This window comes from Rhinichthys klamathensis, unplaced genomic scaffold, assembly GCF_029890125.1.
Source record: "Rhinichthys klamathensis goyatoka isolate OS25496 unplaced genomic scaffold, OSU_Roscu_1.1 h1tg000123l_1, whole genome shotgun sequence".
NCBI lineage: Eukaryota > Metazoa > Chordata > Actinopteri > Cypriniformes > Leuciscidae > Rhinichthys > Rhinichthys klamathensis.
In genome coordinates, this window is record NW_026606660.1 from 612,769 (window position 1) to 637,627 (window position 24,859).

General features: G+C 41.2%; 1 protein-coding gene across 3 annotated transcripts in view; it reads left to right on the forward strand.

Annotated features, from left to right (window-relative positions):
* Positions 1-24,859, forward strand: part of myt1lb (myelin transcription factor 1-like, b) — a 168,800-nt gene that overhangs the window by 114,596 nt on the left and 29,345 nt on the right. For all 3 annotated transcript variants that reach the window (XM_056255837.1, XM_056255836.1, XM_056255839.1), the window contains 3 exons: positions 8,895-9,002; positions 10,711-10,925; positions 14,384-14,667. In XM_056255837.1, the coding sequence (XP_056111812.1) occupies positions 8,895-9,002; positions 10,711-10,925; positions 14,384-14,667 (607 nt within the window). The remainder of the gene's footprint in view (positions 1-8,894; positions 9,003-10,710; positions 10,926-14,383; positions 14,668-24,859) is intronic.

Genomic DNA, 24,859 nt, shown 5'->3' on the forward strand with positions numbered 1-24,859 from the left:
ACTTGTTTCTTTGTAATTATTTGTGATTACCCATTTCTGGGTGAAAACTTTAAATCATACACATTTTTCACTGTAGAAGAACATTGTGTTGCTTTGAGGTTGCACTTTTTTGTTATACACATTGTCTATACTCAGCATTTTTATATTGTTTTCTAGTACAAATATCTAAACATTCTTACAGTTTTTTACAATCACTTTGTTACTATTTTCAGAACCTTGATGTCATTTTTCACAACTCTAGACACAAAACTCACAACCAATGATCAAAAAGCACATTTTTCAAAACTCTAACCCTTTTCTCAATTGCTTGGATACAATACACATAAAACTTAGATCATTTGTTCATTCAACAAAGATCACCTGTTCAATATGACACAACTTAACATCAAAGTACTACTATTTCAAAAGGCAATTCACACATTACATTTCAAATGAGTGTCTATTCATTTCCTTACAATGATCTAACTATCAATTGATACAACTGCTCAAAATGATAAGTAACTGTTGCATTACTCTTAATGCATAGTTGTATGGAAACAGACACACAATCTTCCATGTTTACAGTAAATCATGAAAGTTTCAAGATAATGAGATTCATTGTCACCAATTAGCATGGCATGAACCAATTAGACTACAATATCCATGGATGTAGCCTAATATTTTATCATACTGTAATGCTTCATCAGACACTGTGTCTATGGTGCCAAATACTGTACCACCTTTTCAGACTATGTACAGTATTGACAGTACAGTACTGTATAGATGCAGGCCCTTGTAACTGCGTGTCCAATTCTGCCAATCACAGCAGAGCAGTGTCAGGCCTGGACTCGCCATGCCAAAGGTTTTTTCCAAGATGTCATTTTCCAACATCCATTGTGATGTAGATGAGAACCTGTGGCCAAATCCACAACACAGAGTTGATGACAGTGTAGAAGTACAGTAATCACTCCTGTTTAGTTTCTTACAGCAAGTTGAGGAACACTGCATTTGATGTTTTACAGTACTGTCTTTTCTTTTCTATTTCATAGCTAATTATTTTTGCTTTGATTCAAAAAACCATGTTGTGATTGTACTGTAGTGTTTTGCATCAATATATTACAAACTTTGTTCACAATGATTCCACTGTGTCTGTAATATTCTCTCTACTACTGCAGTACTTTTACAGAGATGTATTTACTGTACATGTAGTACCATAATGAAACCTGTATCACCTATTTTGCTCTACAATATTTAATGATTGTACGAACAATGACACAGTGAAACTATCGGTTGCTTGTGTGTGGGTGATCTATAGTTATGTTTCAATGGTATTTCACAGTTAATTTGTTTTTTGAACCAATGATTGTGCAAGTGCAAGATTTCTTTAAAGATGTGAATGCACAATGCAATGTTTTGAACATTAGACAGCCTGTGTTACAAGTGATTATCGTTTTGAGTTTTGTGTCTAGAGTTTTGAAAAATGACATCAAGGTTCTGAAAATAGTAGCAAAGTGATTGTAAAAAACTGTAAATCAAGATACATTTACTTGAGATGCAAAATGACATATTACGTCTTGTTTTCTTAAAAAAAATTTTTTTTAAGCTTTTGCTTAAAACAAGAAAAAATATCTGACATTAGGGTAATAAAAATAATCTTGTTTTTCCTTTGAATTAAAGAAATATTTGAAGAAATCTGAGAACTGACACTTTGACGCTTCAATAGTTCATAAAGAGAATGCAAAACTTATTTCAGTCCAAATTTTCTGATGAGACTCGATCGCTTAATATGATGAAAAGATTGAAATTATGTGCTGTGTAACACGAGAATGAACCTCATTGGTTCTTGCAGAAGCTCAAACGTGCTGCGTAACACGAGAATGAACCTCATTGGTTCTTGCAGAAGCTCAAACGTAATGCGTAACATGAGAATGAACCTCATTGGTTCTTGCAGAAGCTCAAACGTGCTGTGTAACACGAGAATGAACCTCATTGGTTCTTGTAGAAGCTCAAACGTGCTGTGTAACACGAGAATGAACCTCATTGGTTCTTGTAGAAGCTCAAACGTGCTGTGTAACACGAGAATGAACCTCATTGGTTCTTGCTGAAGCTCAAACGTGCTGCGTAACATGAGAATGAACCTCATTGGTTCTTGCAGAAGCTCAAACGTGATGCGTAACACGAGAATGAACCTCATTGGTTCTTGCAGAAGCTCAAACGTAATGCGTAACATGAGAATGAACCTCATTGGTTCTTGCAGAAGCTCAAACGTGATGCGTAACACGAGAATGAACCTCATTGGTTCTTGCAGAAGCTCAAACGTAATGCGTAACATGAGAATGAACCTCATTGGTTCTTGCAGAAGCTCAAACGTGCTGCGTAACACGAGAATGAACCTCATTGGTTCTTGTAGAAGCTCAAACGTGCTGCGTAACACAAGAATGAACCTCATTGGTTCTTGCAGAAGCTCAAACGTGCTGCGTAACATGAGAATGAACCTCATTGGTTCTTGTAGAAGCTCAAACGTGCTGCGTAACACGAGAATGAACCTCATTGGTTCTTGCAGAAGCTCAAACGTGCTGTGTAACACGAGAATGAACCTCATTGGTTCTTGTAGAAGCTCAAACGTGCTGCGTAACACGAGAATGAACCTCATTGGTTCTTGCAGAAGCTCAAACGTAATGCGTAACATGAGAATTAATCTCATTGGTTCTTGCAGAAGCTCAAACGTGCTGCGTAACACAAGAATGAACCTCATTGGTTCTTGTAGAAGCTCAAACGTGCTGTGTAACACGAGAATGAACCTCATTGGTTCTTGTAGAAGCTCAAACGTGCTGCGTAACACGAGAATGAACCTCATTGGTTCTTGTAGAAGCTCAAACGTGCTGCGTAACACGAGAATGAACCTCATTGGTTCTTGCAGAAGCTCAAACGTGCTGTGTAACACGAGAATGAACCTCATTGGTTCTTGTAGAAGCTCAAACGTGCTGTGTAACACGAGAATGAACCTCATTGGTTCTTGTAGAAGCTCAAACGTGCTGTGTAACACGAGAATGAACCTCATTGGTTCTTGCAGAAGCTCAAACGTGCTGCGTAACATGAGAATGAACCTCATTGGTTCTTGTAGAAGCTCAAACGTGCTGCGTAACATGAGAATGAACCTCATTGGTTCTTGTAGAAGCTCAAACGTGCTGCGTAACATGAGAATGAACCTCATTGGTTCTTGCTGAAGCTCAAACTTGCTGCGTAACATGAGAATGAACCTCATTGGTTCTTGTAGAAGCTCAAACGTGCTGCGTAACATGAGAATGAACCTCATTGGTTCTTGCTGAAGCTCAAACGTGCTGCGTAACATGAGAATGAACCTCATTGGTTCTTGTAGAAGCTCAAACGTGCTGTGTAACACGAGAATGAACCTCATTGGTTCTTGCAGAAGCTCAAACGTGCTGCGTAACATGAGAATGAACCTCATTGGTTCTTGCTGAAGCTCAAACGTGCTGCGTAACATGAGAATGAACCTCATTGGTTCTTGTAGAAGCTCAAACGTGCTGTGTAACACGAGAATGAACCTCATTGGTTCTTGCAGAAGCTCAAACGTGCTGCGTAACATGAGAATGTACCTCATTGGTTCTTGTAGAAGCTCAAACGTGCTGTGTAACACGAGAATGAACCTTATTGGTTCTTGTAGAAGCTCAAACGTGCTGTGTAACACGAGAATGAACCTCATTGGTTCTTGTAGAAGCTCAAACGAGCTGTGTAACACGAGAATGAACCTCATTGGTTCTTGTAGAAGCTCAAACGTGCTGTGTAACACGAGAATGAACCTCATTGGTTCTTGTAGAAGCTCAAATGTGCTGTGTAACACGAGAATGAACCTCATTGGTTCTTGCAGAAGCTCAAACGTGCTGCGTAACATGAGAATGAACCTCATTGGTTCTTGTAGAAGCTCAAACGTGCTGTGTAACACGAGAATGAACCTCATTGGTTCTTGCAGAAGCTCAAACGTAATGCGTAACATGAGAATTAATCTCATTGGTTCTTGCAGAAGCTCAAACGTGCTGCGTAACACAAGAATGAACCTCATTGGTTCTTGCAGAAGCTCAAACGTGCTGCGTAACATGAGAATAAACCTCATTGGTTCTTGTAGAAGCTCAAACGTGCTGCGTAACACGAGAATGAACCTCATTGGTTCTTGTAGAAGCTCAAACGTGCTGCGTAACACGAGAATGAACCTCATTGGTTCTTGCAGAAGCTCAAACGTGCTGTGTAACACGAGAATGAACCTCATTGGTTCTTGTAGAAGCTCAAACGTGCTGTGTAACACGAGAATGAACCTCATTGGTTCTTGTAGAAGCTCAAACGTGCTGTGTAACACGAGAATGAACCTCATTGGTTCTTGCAGAAGCTCAAACGTGCTGCGTAACATGAGAATGAACCTCATTGGTTCTTGTAGAAGCTCAAACGTGCTGCGTAACATGAGAATGAACCTCATTGGTTCTTGTAGAAGCTCAAACGTGCTGCGTAACATGAGAATGAACCTCATTGGTTCTTGCTGAAGCTCAAACTTGCTGCGTAACATGAGAATGAACCTCATTGGTTCTTGTAGAAGCTCAAACGTGCTGCGTAACACGAGAATGAACCTCATTGGTTCTTGCTGAAGCTCAAACGTGCTGCGTAACATGAGAATGAACCTCATTGGTTCTTGCAGAAGCTCAAACGTGATGCGTAACACGAGAATGAACCTCATTGGTTCTTGCAGAAGCTCAAACGTAATGCGTAACATGAGAATGAACCTCATTGGTTCTTGCAGAAGCTCAAACGTGATGCGTAACACGAGAATGAACCTCATTGGTTCTTGCAGAAGCTCAAACGTAATGCGTAACATGAGAATGAACCTCATTGGTTCTTGCAGAAGCTCAAACGTGTTGCGTAACACGAGAATGAACCTCATTGGTTCTTGTAGAAGCTCAAACGTGCTGCGTAACACAAGAATGAACCTCATTGGTTCTTGCAGAAGCTCAAACGTGCTGCGTAACACGAGAATGAACCTCATTGGTTCTTGTAGAAGCTCAAACGTGCTGCGTAACACGAGAATGAACCTCATTGGTTCTTGCAGAAGCTCAAACGTGCTGTGTAACACGAGAATGAACCTCATTGGTTCTTGTAGAAGCTCAAACGTGCTGCGTAACACGAGAATGAACCTCATTGGTTCTTGCAGAAGCTCAAACGTAATGCGTAACATGAGAATTAATCTCATTGGTTCTTGCAGAAGCTCAAACGTGCTGCGTAACACAAGAATGAACCTCATTGGTTCTTGTAGAAGCTCAAACGTGCTGTGTAACACGAGAATGAACCTCATTGGTTCTTGTAGAAGCTCAAACGTGCTGCGTAACACGAGAATGAACCTCATTGGTTCTTGTAGAAGCTCAAACGTGCTGCGTAACACGAGAATGAACCTCATTGGTTCTTGCAGAAGCTCAAACGTGCTGTGTAACACGAGAATGAACCTCATTGGTTCTTGTAGAAGCTCAAACGTGCTGTGTAACACGAGAATGAACCTCATTGGTTCTTGTAGAAGCTCAAACGTGCTGTGTAACACGAGAATGAACCTCATTGGTTCTTGCAGAAGCTCAAACGTGCTGCGTAACATGAGAATGAACCTCATTGGTTCTTGTAGAAGCTCAAACGTGCTGCGTAACATGAGAATGAACCTCATTGGTTCTTGTAGAAGCTCAAACGTGCTGCGTAACATGAGAATGAACCTCATTGGTTCTTGCTGAAGCTCAAACTTGCTGCGTAACATGAGAATGAACCTCATTGGTTCTTGTAGAAGCTCAAACGTGCTGCGTAACATGAGAATGAACCTCATTGGTTCTTGCTGAAGCTCAAACGTGCTGCGTAACATGAGAATGAACCTCATTGGTTCTTGTAGAAGCTCAAACGTGCTGTGTAACACGAGAATGAACCTCATTGGTTCTTGCAGAAGCTCAAACGTGCTGCGTAACATGAGAATGAACCTCATTGGTTCTTGCTGAAGCTCAAACGTGCTGCGTAACATGAGAATGAACCTCATTGGTTCTTGTAGAAGCTCAAACGTGCTGTGTAACACGAGAATGAACCTCATTGGTTCTTGCAGAAGCTCAAACGTGCTGCGTAACATGAGAATGTACCTCATTGGTTCTTGTAGAAGCTCAAACGTGCTGTGTAACACGAGAATGAACCTCATTGGTTCTTGTAGAAGCTCAAACGTGCTGTGTAACACGAGAATGAACCTCATTGGTTCTTGTAGAAGCTCAAACGTGCTGTGTAACACGAGAATGAACCTCATTGGTTCTTGTAGAAGCTCAAACGTGCTGTGTAACACGAGAATGAACCTCATTGGTTCTTGTAGAAGCTCAAATGTGCTGTGTAACACGAGAATGAACCTCATTGGTTCTTGCAGAAGCTCAAACGTGCTGCGTAACATGAGAATGAACCTCATTGGTTCTTGTAGAAGCTCAAACGTGCTGTGTAACATGAGAATGAACCTCTTTGGTTCTTGTAGAAGCTCAAACGTGCTGCGTAACATGAGAATGAACCTCATTGGTTCTTGTAGAAGCTCAAACGTGCTGTGTAACACAAGAATGAACCTCATTGGTTCTTGCAGAAGCTCAAACGTGCTGCGTAACATGAGAATGAACCTCATTGGTTCTTGTAGAAGCTCAAACGTGCTGCGTAACATGAGAATGAACCTCATTGGTTCTTGTAGAAGCTCAAACGTGCTGCGTAACACGAGAATGAACCTCATTGGTTCTTGTAGAAGCTCAAACGTGCTGCGTAACACGAGAATGAACCTCATTGGTTCTTGCTGAAGCTCAAACGTGCTGCGTAACACGAGAATGAACCTCATTGGTTCTTGTAGAAGCTCAAACGTGCTGCGTAACACGAGAATGAACCTCATTGGTTCTTGCAGAAGCTCAAACGTGCTGCATATCACGAGAATGAACCTCATTGGTTCTTGCAGAAGCTCAAACGTGCTGCGTAACATGAGAATGAACCTCATTGGTTCTTGTAGAAGCTCAAACGTGCTGCGTAACATGAGAATGAACCTCATTGGTTCTTGTAGAAGCTCAAACGTGCTGCGTAACACGAGAATGAACCTCATTGGTTCTTGTAGAAGCTCAAACGTGCTGCGTAACACGAGAATGAACCTCATTGGTTCTTGCTGAAGCTCAAACGTGCTGCGTAACACGAGAATGAACCTCATTGGTTCTTGTAGAAGCTCAAACGTGCTGCGTAACACGAGAATGAACCTCATTGGTTCTTGTAGAAGCTCAAACGTGCTGTGTAACACGAGAATGAACTTCATTGGTTCTTGCAGAAGCTCAAACGTGCTGTGTAACACGAGAATGAACCTCATTGGTTCTTGCAGAAGCTCAAACATGATGCGTAACACGAGAATGAACCTCATTGGTTCTTGCAGAAGCTCAAACGTGCTGCGTAACACGAGAATGAACCTCATTGGTTCTTGCAGAAGCTCAAACGTGCTGCGTAACACAAGAATGAACCTCATTGGTTCTTGCAGAAGCTCAAACGTGCTGCATATCACGAGAATGAACCTCATTGGTTCTTGCAGAAGCTCAAACATGATGCGTAACACGAGAATGAACCTCATTGGTTCTTGCAGAAGCTCAAACGTGCTGCGTAACACGAGAATGAACCTCATTGGTTCTTGCAGAAGCTCAAACGTGCTGCGTAACACAAGAATGAACCTCATTGGTTCTTGTAGAAGCTCAAACGTGCTGTGTAACACGAGAATGAACCTCATTGGTTCTTGCAGAAGCTCAAACGTGCTGCGTAACACGAGAATGAACCTCATTGGTTCTTGCTGAAGCTCAAACGTGCTGCGTAACACGAGAATGAACCTTATTGGTTCTAGCTGAAGCTCAAACGTGCTGCGTAACACGAGAATGAACCTCATTGGTTCTTGCTGAAGCTCAAACGTGATGCGTAACACGAGAATGAACCTCATTGGTTCTTGCTGAAGCTCAAACGTGATGCGTAACACGAGAATGAACCTCATTGGTTCTTGCTGAAGCTCAAACGTGCTGCGTAACACGAGAATGAACCTCATTGGTTCTTGCTGAAGCTCAAACGTGCTGCGTAACACAAGAATGAACCTCATTGGTTCTTGCAGAAGCTCAAACGTGCTGCGTAACACAAGAATGAACCTCATTGGTTCTTGCTGAAGCTCAAACGTGCTGCGTAACACGAGAATGAACCTCATTGGTTCTTGCAGAAGCTCAAACGTGCTGCGTAACACAAGAATGAACCTCATTGGTTCTTGCAGAAGCTCAAACGTGCTGCGTAACACAAGAATGAACCTCATTGGTTCTTGCTGAAGCTCAAACGTGCTGCGTAACACGAGAATGAACCTCATTGGTTCTTGCAGAAGCTCAAACGTGCTGTGTAACACGAGAATGAACCTCATTGGTTCTTGCAGAAGCTCAAACGTGCTGCGTAACACGAGAATGAACCTCATTGGTTCTTGCAGAAGCTCAAACGTGATGCGTAACACGAGAATGAACCTCATTGGTTCTTGTAGAAGCTCAAACGTGCTGTGTAACACGAGAATGAACCTCATTGGTTCTTGCTGAAGCTCAAACGTGCTGTGTAACACGAGAATGAACCTCATTGACAGATCTGAGAAGCAGAAGATTTCAATTCTTTCTTTATAATCTTTTGGATTATCGAATCTTACTTCTGATTTTAATCATCAAAATTCTGATTCTGACTTAATTTCAATACAGCATAAACGAGATCATGTTATATCAGTGATGTGTCTAAGCCCCATAATTGTGCTGTTTGAAATGATGATTTGTCACATATTGACGTGTCTTTGTAAAGCCATGCCCCTCACATTACTCTCTGTTCACCAGCCTGTCGGGTTGCCCCATTGCGGCTGCAGAGAAACTGGCCAAAGCCCACGAGAAACATCAGCCATGTGATGGAGGAAAATCCAACCAGGCTTCAGATCGTGTGCTCAGGTAACAGACATTCTCCTTGATGCTCTACCCTAGTGGGGAAAAAAGCTATTTTAAAATGCATTTATTTCGTACTAAGTATACTACAATTATCATTAACATATTTACTGACATATCGCTTGAGACTTACTGATAGAAATATTATAATTCAACTTTATTTGGAGTACTTTATTGCACAATGCGTGTTTCTTAATATTAAGCCTAAAATATGTTTTAATATCACAATTAGTAAGGATAGTATGATATCTGTCTTTAAATGCAAAATATTTAAAGTGTACCTAATGTATACTAGCAATTGTGGCACTTCCACAATCAAATATACTTAAGTATATCTTTAGTTGAATTGCAGCACTACTTCTGGATAACTAAAGTACATTAAAGCTGCTGTCCGTAGCTTTTTTTGGGTTAAAAATTATCCAAAATACATATTTGATAAAATACATAACCAGCCAGTGTTCAAAATTATCTGCTTGCCTTAGCTCGATGCAAAACGGTAAGCTTGTAATAATGTTTTTAATTTTAGTGGTACTGGTGGATTTCCGCGGGAGATTCGAGCATGTCTTTGCGTCATTACGTCACATCTGTACACATAAAGAAGGAGTCTCGGCTAGTATAAGCTATATTGCGTGTGAGGATGTTGGAGGTAGAGATTTATAGCCTTTTCTCACAGCACTTGATATAATTAAACTTATCAATTTGATGGCGGATCCAGAAAGGTTCAAACGACGATCATCATCAGTGACAACTAGAGATTCACCCGCTGTAAAATGCAAAAGACTTCGTTCGGACTTCGGAGTGGCTACAGAAAAAAAGAGACTGCAACCGGACCCATGCGAAAACAAGGATAATATCGGAAGGACATTACATGATGTAGTCACGCAATGCTTGCTGACGTTGTTAACATTAACAATTAGAGAACATAGTATAGCTACTTTGCACGGTTTTGCGTGAAATGATAACTTATAAGCAATTGTTAGATTTAATCAGCGCGATTTACTGCAATGTCAGAACCAGAACAAAAGTGAATGTTTCTTACTAGTTCAGATGACATTTCCCGGTGAAAATTCTTATGTTGGTCATACTTCCAAAAAGAATAATCTGTGATTCTGAATGACATCGGCGCGGTGACTGACAGCTGCACACTCTCCTCAAACATTGTGTTCATCCGCGCTGTGCCGTGTCGAGGGTGTTGAACTACAACTCACGTAAAGTTGATAATTCCGCGAATGACTGCAATTGCAGATTTCGAACAGAGATGGCGACAAAGAGGAAAAATGCCGGACTGCAGCTTTAAGTACAAAATTAGTTGTTTGAATTTAGCAGACTTTAAGTATATAAATGTAGTATACCGAAAGTATTCGTAGTATACTTAGCATAAAAATAAATGTATTTCTAATATATTTGAGTAAAAAAAAAATTCACTTGGGTGTACACTGTAAAAACAAAACAACAACAAGCCTGATTTTTAAAGAAAAAAAAGTTTATCACAAATAGCTTTCCCATAAGCTGAGATAAACATAATTATTCAAATTAAAAACATCACTGTAAATGATATGATGAATTTCCTGAATTTGCTTATTTGCTAGAACCTGAATATCTTACAAATAGGCACCAATTTGTGTTGAATTTTTCTGTGCAACGCTTATAAAATGGATAGCACTGATCATTGGCAGGCAGACACATGATACAGCATAAACTGTGTCTGTTTCAGACCCATGTGCTTCGTGAAACAGTTGGAGATTCCACAGTACGGCTTCAAAAACAACGTTCCCACTTCAACCCCGCGCTCCAACCTGGCCAAAGAGTTAGAGAAGTACTCCAAAACCAGCTTTGACTACAACTACGACAGCAGCAACATCTACAGCAAACGGCACTCTGCTGCACCCAAGCTCCACGGTCGGGACACACTGCCCAAAAGTGATGAGGGTGAGAGGTCTGCTCTATGACATCAGTATACGCAGCTGGTCAAAAGTCTGGGGTTGTGAGATTTTGGGATTTTTTTTGGATTTTTGGATGTTTCACCAAGGCTGCATTTATTTGATCAAAAATACAGTAAAATCAGTAATAAAATAACTTTTTTTTTTATATATATAGTAAACTGTATTTTCATCATCATTACTGTCACATGATCGTTCAGAAATCATTCTAATATGCTGATTTGCTGCTCAACAAATATTTCTGATTATTATCAATGTTGAAAACTGCTTATATTGTTATGGAAATGCTTTCAAAAGGACAGCATTTTATTTTAAATATAATCTTTTGTAACATTATAAATGTTATTTTCATCTACACCCAAATGCTAGTGCTTTTCTCAGATTGAACTTTCTGAGCCATTTTTTTTGTAATTATTTTTAACCAAAAGAACCCAAGCTGTACAGTGACAAATTTATTTTATGTCTATTTAGTTTTTATTCAATTTTTTATTTCGGATTTAGGTTTCTAGTGTACTAGCTGAACAAAAAATAAGTTGTTTTTTTAAATATTTTATTTCAAGTTACACATTTTTTATTATTATTATTATTATTTTTTATATATAGTTTTAGTTAATAGAGTGCTGCAGGGATAAGGTCAAAACCAAGAAGACTAATTCACCTCTGGTTCCTTCAAACATTTCCTATGGGGTTTTATAATGGGGTTTTTCAATTTCTGAATGAGAGGTCTTTGGTAATGTTATGACCTGCTCGAGGACTTGGGTTGAAGGCAGAAGGTCAAACACACAGGAAAACAATCCAAATGAGCAAGAGGGCAGAAAACACAAGAAAAAAGTAATCCAGAAAACAAAACAAAAAACCAAGACACCAGGATAACGCTAAAAAAAAAGGCAGTGTAATAACATACAAGACTTTGCAAAGAATGACTGAAAACACAGGCCTTATAAAGGCAGAGTTAACAAGGTAATGAGACACAGCTAAAACTATTAAAGGGATAGTTCGGCCAAAAATGATATTTAACCCATGCATTACTCACCCTCAAGCCGTTCGAGATGCATATGTCAATCTTGTTTCAGACGAACACATTTTCAGTTATTTTAGAAAATGTCTTAGACCCTTCAGTGGATATAATGTGAAGCAATGGGGTCCACCTCCTTCAAGTCCCAAAATGTGCATACATCCTTCGTTGCCGGAAGTCAGATATTTTCATTTATAAAGTTTTAAATATGTATATTTTTACGACAAAACCGCACGGATTACCCTCAGAAGGCCTTTGTTTATCCCTTGTTTATCTATTTACTTATTAGAAACAGACGTTTTATAAAATAAACATAACAGGTTGAAAATCTGTGTTTACAATATGGGTGTGTTTTGTAGAGCAATACGTTCAAGTATCATCAAGTCACCACAGACCTTTTGTTACTCATAAATTGAAAAAAAAAACATTATAAAACCCCATAGGGAAATCTCGAGGGAACCAGTTTTCCGGGTTTTGACGTCCTCTGGACTCTAGTGGGTTTTTGTGAAAGAATGAGCTCAGTTCTCTTCAAATTCCCAAATTCTGCAGAGGAACATAAACAACAACTGTGTCTATAACGATGTCTTCTTTTTCAATGCTAGATCTATTCCATTTACATATACTGTATGTCACTTGGTTTGATATTTTCGTATCCAGTGAATATGGACATTTTGAGCGTGTACTTTTTTGGGGGCTGCTTTATGATCATTATCATCTCTATGACTCTTGAACACTTGACTTCTAAGGTCTGAGAAAGCTAGTTGGATTTCATGAACGTTTGGTGAGGAACTAAACCCCATTAGAAAAGCCTCCGAGATCTTCCTTCACTGTATTTCGGTGGTATGGAAATGTATGGAAATGATCTCGAGGCAGATGCATAATGAATGAGGTGGTTTAGGCAAATCACAGTCTGGATTTAGGGCTGCTGCTAATTGCAATTCTATGCGCAAGACTGTGAGATCCCCGGCCATGCTTTAATGACCAGACTGGAGGGAGAAGATAGAGGAAAAGGAACTCAAAAAAAAGAGAGAGAGAGAGAGGGATGGCAGCAGGACGCCCGGTGGGAGATGCCACTTTGATGCCCAGCTGGTGTTGTGGCTCATTGTGTCTTTTGTCAAACTATAGAGAGTGTCTCTCCGTCTCTCACTTACATCCCAACACCCCCCTCATCATTTAAAATCTCCTCATAATCATCAAAACCATCATAATAAACAAGCCATTTCTTCCTAAAGGGATTTGACTACAGACACTAAAACGTGAGGTTCTGTGCACTTTATTTTACAGTACATGAACGTACAGTGTACTTACACTAGAAAGAACTGAGTAATAGAAGCGATAACACTTTATTTGACAGTATCCGTTACACATCTTACATGTACTTACTATAGTAATAAAAGTAAATTATGCATAATTACAACCCTAAATCCTAAACCTAATTACTAAGTTCATGTTGTTAGTTAATATTACTTATTCATTATTTGATAATTACACTGTAGGACACCTTAAAATAAAGTGCAACCATATAAGGTAAGTAAGAACATCAACTTAACATGGTTTATTATTATTATTATTAGGTTAAGGGATCAATTTTGAGTTGTTAGACAGATATTGTAATTACTCTAGTAAGTGCATAGTAATTACATGCAGAACAAGACTGTAACACATTATTTTAACCTTGTTAAGTCTGACATTTAAAAATAATAGCGAGTGGAACAGTTTATTGAAATTTTAAGCACAATATAAAAAATAAATCTTTAAAAAAAGTTTGCATATGTGTTTTTGTTGAGTTTCATATTAGATGCATCAGTCTTTAGTGGCTCATATAGTCTGATATAGCGAGAACATGGAGTTTAAACTCAAAGAGGAAAACAACACATTTCATTTAGAGAAACAAACTGAGCAACAATATGCAATTTAGTGCAGTTGCTGATATTTATATTGGGGAAAAGAAGGATTCGGAAATTCTGATGCTTGTGATGTAAATCAGTGAGATCTTTATAACAGTATACTTACATAAAATGCATATACATATCAGCTGTCACTGCCAAATATCTCCCAAGGTTATTATAGTTAACTTAAACTAAAACCATAAAAGTAATTACTTGAAAAAAAAAAAAAAACATTAACTGAAATAAAATAAAATATTGCCACGGTAACATTTCTGATTTTCATATAGGCCTAGTTTATCTAAAATAACTGAAGTAAAAATCACAAACTGAACGAAATGACTAAAACTTGAACTAAGATGAAAATAAAAATGTAAAATATAAAAGTAAATTGAAACTATTAATGAAAACTATAATAGTATCTCAGTGCTAGCACAATAAAGCCAGTGTAGGATGTAGATGCAGAAGCTAAGAGTGTTTTGTGATCTGTCCCATCTGTGTGTTCCCATCTGTGTGTTAACGTCCCGGCTCTGTGTGTCCCGTCAGCGAAGCGCTACTGCAAGAGCTGGAGTTCGGCGAGCAGTACCTCGAGCAGCTTCGGGCCCAGCAGCAGCAGTAGCCTGAGCTGTGGAGGAGGAGGAGGAGGAGGAGGAGGAGGAGGAGGAGGAGGAGAGAGCAGCGCCAGCAGCACCTGCAGCAAGAGCAGCTTCGACTACACACACGACATGGAGGCGGCGCACATGGCTGCCACTGCCATCCTCAACCTCTCCACCCGCTGCAGGGAGATGCCACAGAGCCTGAGCGGGAAACCCCTGGACATCTGCACGCAGGTACACACGTGTGTGTGTGTGACGTCACAATATAAAGCCATTTTATTTGCTCAGGCTTTTTTACATTACCAATATTATAATTATATTATTTATGTTACCTTATTATATATTATTAATTATTAATATAGAATTAATCTGAAAACCAACTATGTAGTGGAGCTCATTTTTAAGATGTCAAAATTGAAATATACGGTGGCCGAGAGAGCTCAACGCGCTGCAACTGAAGAAAACGCATGCAAATAGAAGAAAACACATGCAAATAGAAAACAACGCGTGCAAATAGAAAAAAACACATGCAAATAAAATAAAACGCATGCAAATAGAAAAAACGCATGCAAATAGAAAAAAACGCGTGCAAATAAAAAAAACACCTGCAAATTAAGAAAACATCTTCATCAGTTTCACAACACACGTGTGCTCCAAATACTCACAACACCACCAAATACATAAACGCGCTGCAAATAACACAGAGCACAACGGAAATGTTTCCAGGGGAACCAAATAAGTGACGAACCCGGCTGGGACGTGCTGGCATAGATATCCATAAATCCATGCGTGCTGGTGCTTACAGCTTAAAATTATACTTTATTTGTTTATTTATTTATTTATTTGTTTGTGCAAAACATACAGAGATTACATTTTTTATGACATACAACTTGTATACAATGTACAAAATGTATTAACAATATGTTCAATGTCATCCGAATACAAATGAGAAAAGAACAATGAGCTGGAAACTAAAATAAATAAATAAAAAATATAAAGAAGAAAAACATGAAGGAAAGATATTTATCTATAAGTTACATCAGTTACACTGTACAAATTGTTTCATGTTATTACATTTTCATAAAGAAAAGTTCCGTAAGAAATGTTAGGTAATATAGGGTCCAAAATTTTAAAGTTCAGACACAGATATATAACGCATATTTTAAAAGCTTTTTTTGTAAACTAAACATAAAAATGTATTTGCATCCGTTATGTTAACAGCATCATATTTCTGTCGTAAGACCAGCTGATGGACGCCGTGCTGCGTTGTCATGGGAACATCCCACGTTGTCTTTAGTTGCTCCCTTCATCAAGTGCGTTCCACACGGCTGCCTAACAGCACACTAGAGCCTTGCTCACTCCAAAAGGGCTCTAATATCTGCCCTTCGAAGGGAGTATGGCATAGGGAAGCTCACGAGCAATAAGCACGTCTCAGCCGGGTTCGTCACTTATTTGGTTCCCCTGGAAACATTTCCGTTGTGGTCTGTGTTATTTGCAGCTGTTTTCTGTATTTGGTTGTGTTGTGAACTTTTGCAGCGCGTTTCCTTATTTGGAGCACACGTGTGTTGTGAAACTGATGAAGATGTTTTTTTTAATTTGCTGGTATTTTTTCTATTTGCACGCGTGTTTTTCTATTTGCATGTGTTTTTTTCTATTTGCACGCGTTTTTTTCTATTTGCACGCGTTTTTCTCTATTTGCACGCGTTTTTCTCTATTTGCATGTGTTTGCTTCAGTTGCAGCGCGTTGAGCTGTCTCGGCCACCGTAGAAATAACAATTTAGATACTGTTATATTATATTATATTATATTAAATTAAATTAAATTAAATTATATTATATTATATTATATTATATTATATTATATTATATTATATTATATTATATTATAATTTAGCCAATTAAAATTGTTCGTGTTAATTTCTCTACATCAGTGTTTGAATTTAAATGATGTTTTATTAACAAAGTTCGGGAGGAGCACGTTCAGATAATTAAACCTAATTGAACACACGTGGAGCACATTCAGATAATCAAACCTAATTAGACACGAGTGGTGCTTAATCAACGAGTTAAGCGCTGTGTATATATACAGCAAACTTACCTCCGTTCATTGACAGTTTAACAGCATTTGGCCCCGCAGTACCTTCCTAACATGCCCGAATCGAGCGCTTCCCGTTTGATGAAGAATCTTTCGTCCTTCAGGATTAGGAATCTTTGCCACAATCCTCTGGTATTATCTCGTGGGCGTCAGGCCAAACAAATGGGTCCTCGCCACCGCGGGCGAAACATCAGCAATCTACTTCCGCGTATTTCTTTAAACTGTCCCATTCAATAATTCCTGCCATAGAGAAATGGTCATAAGGCAATGCCGCCCTCTTAATTCGAAGGAACGGGTCTTCCTCCAGCGTCAGGCCGCCCCAGCAGGCCCTAAGTAAGCCGCGCTGCAGATTCAGTCCCGGTCAGTCCACACTCAACATCTGCCGGGTCAACTCTGTGAGTGCTTGGCTCAAAACCTTTTCGTTTTCTGTACCTAATTGAACTTCGTATCACTTCAGTTGTTGAATCACGAGCAAGTTATGCTATCTGGATACTAATTTTGATCGGGGGAACGTGCGTTTTAAATAGTTTCCGTACAAATGATTTGCCGTTTCATTAACGCGATGCTTCCTTTTGGTAAACTCACACGTAAACAATAGGTTGCACATTACGTGCAGATTGCACACAGAATCATTAAGAACCTTTCGTTAACACTGTCCTGCAATTTATTTACAAAAATCGCTTAGAAACTTAAAGTTATAGCATAAATGCATTTTTTTTTTTTTTTTTTTTTTTTTGAAGTAGGTAGGCTAGTTTAAAGCCACAGTTTCACTATTGGTTTTTCTGATTCAGAACGAACAAATCGGCAGGTAATATGACCCATAGAAATGATCAAAATAAACGAAATAAACGGAGAAAATAAGAACATTTTCGTACGTTTAATAATCGATCTCTCAGCCCCGCACAGTTTCTGCTGAGCTCGGGATTCCAATTGCACAGGTTGAAACCATGGGTTCAGCCTCGTCCATTTGAATTCTGGGCATTAACTTGGATACAGTTGTTTTCCAGGCCTCACTGCACAAGAAAAAATCGATAGGATATTTTGATCTCGCCCACCTTCCCACTGTTCTAAAACGCGAACTGCTATCTTTGCTCGGCCACTTAAACTTCAGATGCGCATAATCCTGCAAGGATTTAATCTCTCACCACCTCTTCGCGTTTTTGATTAACGCGCAAGAAGACGAGCATCGGCCCACCAGGCCCCAACCTACTCCTCCCTTTGCTCAGCCTCACACCAGAGGAACTCAATTTGTCCAGGTAAATTTCTCCACTGCCGCAGCAGTGATGTCTTCTCCGCTCCCGCAGGAGCTCATTTCTCCAGGTAAGTTTTCTGCTCCTGCAGGAGCTCTGTTTCTCTGGACACAAGTTTGACCCATGCTTTTTGCTTAAAGTTGAAGACCCAACTTTGTGTATGTTTTGTAAAATTCCCTTATCTGTCAAACATGTTTTATTAGATTGTTCTGCCCTTCATGCAAGCAGAATGCTCTTTTATGAAGTTTCTTCATTGAAGGACATATTTAATGAGATTATGCCTGAAAAGGTTTTAGATTTTTTATCATGTTAATTTAAATATATATATTATATAATATGACTTGTTGTTTATATTTGCTTTGTTTTTATTGTATTTATATGATATTTGTATTTTTGTGATTGAATTTTTGCCATGAAAAAAACTCTGGATGCCGACATGGCATTAAATAAAATAATCTGATCTGTTTCTCTGGCTATTTTCTCCACTGCCGCTGCAGTGATGTCTCCTCTGCTCCCGCAGGAGCTCTTTTTTCTCCAGGTAAGTTTCTCCACTGCCACAGTAGTGACGTCTCCTCTGCTCCCGCAGGAGCTCTGTTTCCCTGGCTATTTTCTCCACTGCCGCAGCAGTGATGTCTCCTCTGCTCCCGCAGGAGCTCTGTTTCCCTGGCTATTTTCTCCACTGCCGCAGCAGTGATGTCTCCTCTGCTCCCGCAGGAGCTCTGTTTCCCTGGCTATTTTCTCCACTGCCGCAGCAGTGATGTCTCTGCTCCCGCAGGAGCTCTGTTTCCCTGGCTATTTTCTCCACTGCCGCAGCAGTGATGTCTCCTCTGCTCCCGCAGGAGCTCTTTTTTTCTCCAGGTAAGTTTCTCCACTGCCACAGTAGTGACGTCTCCTCTGCTCCCGCAGGAGCTCTGTTTCTCTGGCTATTTTCTCCACTGCCGCAGCAGTGATGTCTCCTCTGCTCCCGCAGGAGCTCTGTTTCTCTGGCTATTTTTCCACTGCCGCAGCAGTGATGTCTCCTCTCCAGTACCTCACTATTCAGAATTAATATTCCTGTTAAAACCCCTACGTGATGCCTCTTTCTCTGTCCAGCGAGCATTGGTCTCCCAGCGGACGTTGCATGCATCTATGTTTCCTCTTTCTCTGTCCAGCGAGCATTGGTCTCCCAGCGGACGTTGCATGCATCTATGTTTCCTCTTTCTCTGTCCAGCGAGCATTGGTCTCCCAGCGGACGTTGCATGCATCTATGTTTCCTCTTTCTCTGTCCAGCGAGCATTGGTCTCCCAGCGGACGTCGCATGCATCTATGTTTCCTCTTCCTCTGTCCAGCGAGCATTGGTCTCCCAGCGGACATTGCAAAGCATCTATGTTTTCTCCTTTTTCTGTCCAGCGAGCATTGGTCTCCCAGCGGACATTGCAAGCATCTATGTTTCCTCTTTTCTGTCCAGCGAGCATTGGTCTCCCAGCGGACATTGCATAATTCTGTCCAGCGAGCATTGGTCTCCCAGCGGACATTGCATAATTCTGTCCAGCAAGCATTGGTCTCCCAGCGGACATTGCAAGCATCTATGTTTCCTCTTTTTCTGTCCAGCGAGCATTGGTCTCCCAGCGGACTTTGCATGCATCTATGTTTTCTCTTTTTCTGTCCAGCGAGCATTGGTCTCCCAGCGGACTTTGCATGCATCTATGTTTTCTCTTTCCCATCCAACAGGTATCGATTTCCCAGCGGACAGCAAGAAATCTCCAGTCCGGGCTTCCAAAAAACGCGCCACTCCACCGTCAGCCGGTAGGGCCCATCAGCCCGACGCTGTGAGCTGCTCCCGTCGGAAGCTACATGGGCCCTCCTGGTTGGGCATTCCCAAATCTTGTCAACCAGTAGGGCCCGTCCGCCCAGCGCAGTGAGCTGCTCCCGCCAGAGGCAACACGGGCCCTCCTGGTCAGGCGGCATAAATCACGCTGTTCATCGGCCGGTATAGCTCGCCTGTCTGACGCTGTGAGCTGCTCCCGTCGAGAAACGGTGCGAGCCCTCCCAACTGTTGTTCCAAATTACGACTGCTCCCCGTTCGTGAGCCAGCAGGCCCTCCTGGTCAAGCAACCAGGCTTATTCTCAAAACGCCAGCCCGCCAAATTCTCTGCGTTTTGGGGGGTCTTTAGTCTGGCGGCTGTCCTTTGCTCTTTTTGCCTTTTGGGGGAGTACTCTGGGTTCGGGCAAAATTCCGAGCTCGGAGCCCTCCCCCCGGACAGCACGCCAAATACGCATAATCTTTACTCTGTTTAATTGATGTAAGTGTGAACTCGTGAAATGATGTTTTATTAACAAAGTTCGGGAGGAGCACGTTCAGATAATTAAACCTAATTGAACACACGTGGAGCACATTCAGATAATCAAACCTAATTAGACACGAGTGGTGCTTAATCAACGAGTTAAGCGCTGTGTATATATACAGCAAACTTACCTCCGTTCATTGACAGTTTAACAGCATCCCTCCACCACCCCATCTCCTCACTTATAGTCCTAATACTCTTACAACAACGGGGGGAGTACTCTGGGTTCGGGCAAAATTCCGAGCTCGGAGCCCTCCCCCCGGACAGCACGCCAAATACGCATAATCTTTACTCTGTTTAATTGATGTAAGTGTGAACTCGTGAACCTTCAATGAATTTAATCCTTCCTGGAACTGATTTTTTTAGAGCCATTTTTTTATAGGGAGATACCTTAGGTACCTATAGGTGCACCTTCAGTGCAATTAATTAATTTACATAATATATGAATAATTAGTAGTTAATATAAATATTAGAAATTAGTAGTTTTATTCATTGTTATTTCAGCTTGTTGGCAGCTAGTCTTATTTATTGTTGTCTATCCTGATATTGTGCAATCACTATTTCACATATGATGGCGAACCAAACATTCAAGCAGTGTGCTTCTCCCTGTGTGTTATGTGTTTGGGAGCGGATCATGTACTGTCAGCCTTCGAGAGGGCTGACTGCTAGCATTGTGAGAGGCTGCCACCTGTCACTTTTTGAGGAAGATGTTCAGGCTAGCTTTCCTCATAGTTCTGGTGCCACAAACTAGTTTTGGACTAGTTTTCACGGAAGCTGAAATCATGGGGTTCGCAAATGGATCTCTCGGAGGGGTTAGAGACGGGCACCGCGGTTTCCATCGAGCTCATGATTCAACGTCACCACGACGCTGCGTCAGGCTCGCGCCCTCTCAAACAGCTCAAACAGTAGAGCGTTGGCGCTTGCAACGCCAAGGTCATGGGTTCAATTCCCAGGGAAAGTAAGAACTGATAAGAATGTAAATGTGTACCTTGAAATGCAATGCAAGTCGCTTTGGATAAAAGCATCTGCCAAATGCATAAAAATGTAAATGTTATGTTAAATGTTAAAGGTTGCTGAAGTGGTTGCTCTAACTTCACTAGAGGCCAGCCTTGAGAGGCTTAGTTCATTTTGCAGAATGAAGGCTTCTGCCGAACGTATCTCGATGGGTCCTGCAGATTGTAAAGTAAGGTTACAGAATCCAGTTTGGTTCTCGTCCACCGCGATACAACGGGATGCTACTCACGTTAGTGCATCCCTAGCAGGCTCTGGTAATGGAACAAGAAGTAAAATCTCTATTAGCAAAGGAAGCTATAGAACAGGTTCCTCCACCCGACATAGAATCAGTGATTTACACCCGTTACTTTATTGTTCCAAAGAACGTTGCGTCCTATATTAGATCTTCGTCAGTTGAATTGTTCAGTCAAGAAGCTCAAGTTCAAAATGTTGACATTAAAGCAGATCGTGACTCAAATCATATCCGAGGACTGGTTTGTCACGATAGATCTAAAAGACGCATACTTCCATGTCTCCATCCTTCCACAACACAGGAAGTTCCTGAGGTTTGCTATCGGGGGCAAAGCATACACATATCGGGTACTCCCTTTCGGTCTAGCTCTGTAACCCCGCTCAGGCTGCAGGGAATACGCATTCTGAACTACAGATGATTGGCTTATTCTAGCAGAGTAGGAGCAGATGGTGGTCAGGCATCGAGATGTCGTTCTTGCTCAAATGCCTCAGTGACGATGCGGACCATCCTATCACCCGCTCGTGTGACTGTTATCCTCACAGCCTTTCAGAAGATAAAGCTAGGCCAGTCACTCACTGTGAAACATTTTCAGAGACTGTTGGTCCTGATGGCAGCCGTGTCCAACGTGATTCATTTTGGCCTGCTGTACATGAGGACCTTACAGTGGTGGCTCAGGACCAAAGGGTTTTCCCCGAGGGGGAACCCACTTCGTATGATCAAGATCACGCGGCAGTGTGTCCATGCTTTGGTTATATGGAGGAAAACTTGGTTCTTGTCCAAGGGTCCTGTGTTAGGAGTTCATTGTCATTGAGTCACTCTCACAACAGACGCCTCTCTCACAGACTGGGGAGCGGTAATGGAAGGCCATTCAGCTCAGGGTCTGTGGAGGAGTCTTTCGTGGCACATAAACTGCCTGGAGATGATGACGGTCTTCATGTCATTGAAGCACTTCCTCCCAGACCTAAGAGACCATCATCTGCTGGTCCGTTCAGACAGCACGTCGTGGTCTCTTATATAAATCACGAGGGGGGTCTGCGTTCACGTCCACTATTCAAACTGGTGCACCATATCCTCCCGTGGTCCCTTGGGAAGATGCTCTCCCTGAGAGCAGTATACATCCCGGGGTACCAAAACATAGGATCAAACATCCAGACAGGCCAGGGTAATAGAGACTTAACCCCGAGGTGGTGGAGCATATATGGGAAGTTTATGTGGGAAGCCAAGCGGAAGTTGATCTGTTTGCGTCTCAGGATACGACGCACTGTCCACTTTGGGTCTCCCTTACACACCCAGCCCCCTGGGGCTGGACACTATGGTACAGACGTGGCCAAGGTTGCTCCTAGGAGTTCTAGAGAAAGTCCGCGGGGGAGGGAATAAGTCTACTGCTAGTAGCACCATACAGGGTTTGGCCTCTGAGTGGGCCCAACTCATAGACGCTGGTCTCTCAACCGAGGTTGTAGAGACCAAACTTCACTCTAGAGCTCCGTCCATAAGGAAACTTTACACCTTGAAGTGGAAAGTTTTCACTTCTTGGTGCAGTATGCGACAATGGGATCCAGTTAACTGCCCTGTTGGTTCAGTGCTTGAGTTTCTACAAGATCGCTTTTCGGCAGGGCTACCCCCTTCTACCATGAAGGTTTATGTGGCTGCCATAGCGGCTTACCATGCCCTTGTGGATAAAGCATGTTTGGGGAGGAACCCTCTAATAACTTGTTTCCTTTGTGGTACTTTGATGCTGAGGCCTGCAATTCGAACCAGGGTTCCTGCTTAGGACCTGGCTGTTATTTTAGAAGGCTCGCTACGTGCCCCTTGATAGGTTTCATAAAAGTTTGAGGTTAAAAACAGTCTTCCTTCTATTTATCTCTTCTCTTAAAAGAGTAGGAGATCTTCTGGCCTTATTGGTCCCCACTTGCCTTGAGTCCGCACCGGGGATGGTAAAGACATTTCTTTACCCTAAACCGGGCTATGTCCTTAAGGTGCCGACCAATGTACTGTGGCCTATCGTTTTGCAAGCCTTCTGCCCTCCTCCTTCCAGAGATCAGGACCAGGAAAAGCTGAACCTGAAGTGCTCGACCAATCACAACACACTGGTTCAGCCGACCAATCAGAGCACATTGTTCTTTTCAGAAGGAGGAGCTTCATAGAGACAGGAACTAAACAGAGCACAAAGCAGAACCAGCGTATCGGTGAGAACACTCGTTTAAACAGCATACACACCCGTTTGACTGCACATCACATTTTTGACATCATTGAAACTGCTTGCAACTGTAATGCAACGGACCAGTCTACGGGACATACATTAATGAGCTTTTTACACTGTCATATACAATAAAAGAGCGACAGCACAAAAAAAACTGCCTACCTTACACAACACCGAAGGTGGACTAGCTTGCACTCAGGAGTAGAGCGGACAAATTCTTTCCTCACACACTGCAACGGTCACAATATGACATCAAAATGTTTTAAAAAAACACAATTCACCATATAAATAACACTTTATTTAATAGCCCACTTAAAGTGTTTATAACAAATAAAATACTAAATGCTAAAAATTAATAATAATTAAATATTAATAAATGTAAATGAACAAACATTTGCATTGCATTTACAATGTGAAAACTAACAATTGTACAAGCAGACAAAGGGAGTTTTACCAAACATCAGATGACCTCCTGCTAACGCTCGGACGGAAGATGGATTCGAGAAAAAGTGGTGCTGAACACACCATGAATGTTATTTGTGTGGGATATAGGAATTATATCCTCAGATTAACACACACTCATCCAGCACTGATGCAGAGCATGAATTAGGAGGAAAGTAGAGTTGATATTATGTGGTGTGTGTGTGAAACATGGAGGCACCTTTTCTCTCTCTCTCTCTCTCTCTCTCTCTCTCTCTTTCTCTCTCTCTCTCTCTCTCTCTCTCTCTCTCTCTCTCTCTCTCTCTCTCTCTCTCTCTCTCTCTCTCTCTCTCTCTCTCTCTCTCTCTCTCTCTCTCTCTCTCTCTCTCTCTCTCTCATTTGATCTGCTGTCATTCTGATCTGCCTGCAGCAGTGCTCTTCTCTCACTGTCATGGGTTTAGTGTGTGATGCTTCCTCTCCATCTGCACCTCAGCTCAACACATTTATTTCAGTAGTGCAGTATTCATGCAGTCCCTAGTCTCGCAGAGGAGCCGGAGCGCTTGTTAAGCATGACTTCTCTGCTGCTTTTAGCTTCAGGACTCTGATTTTACATTGAGCATCAAATGGTGACTTAAAAATAGCACCAGAACAACATTACACTTCAAATCAAATATTACCTTGAACTGCATTGGGTCAACATTAGGCAAAATGATTAATATGACAGGCTGAACAGGAGAATCGACGTTTTAGCTTTGCATTGCATTTATATATATATATATATATACATATTGATGGCATGTCCATTTTCTTTGGGAAAGAGTAGAGTCCATCAAAACAGCCAATTCTTGTTTTTATGAAATATTGCAGCATTTACTATAAATGATTTAAATGC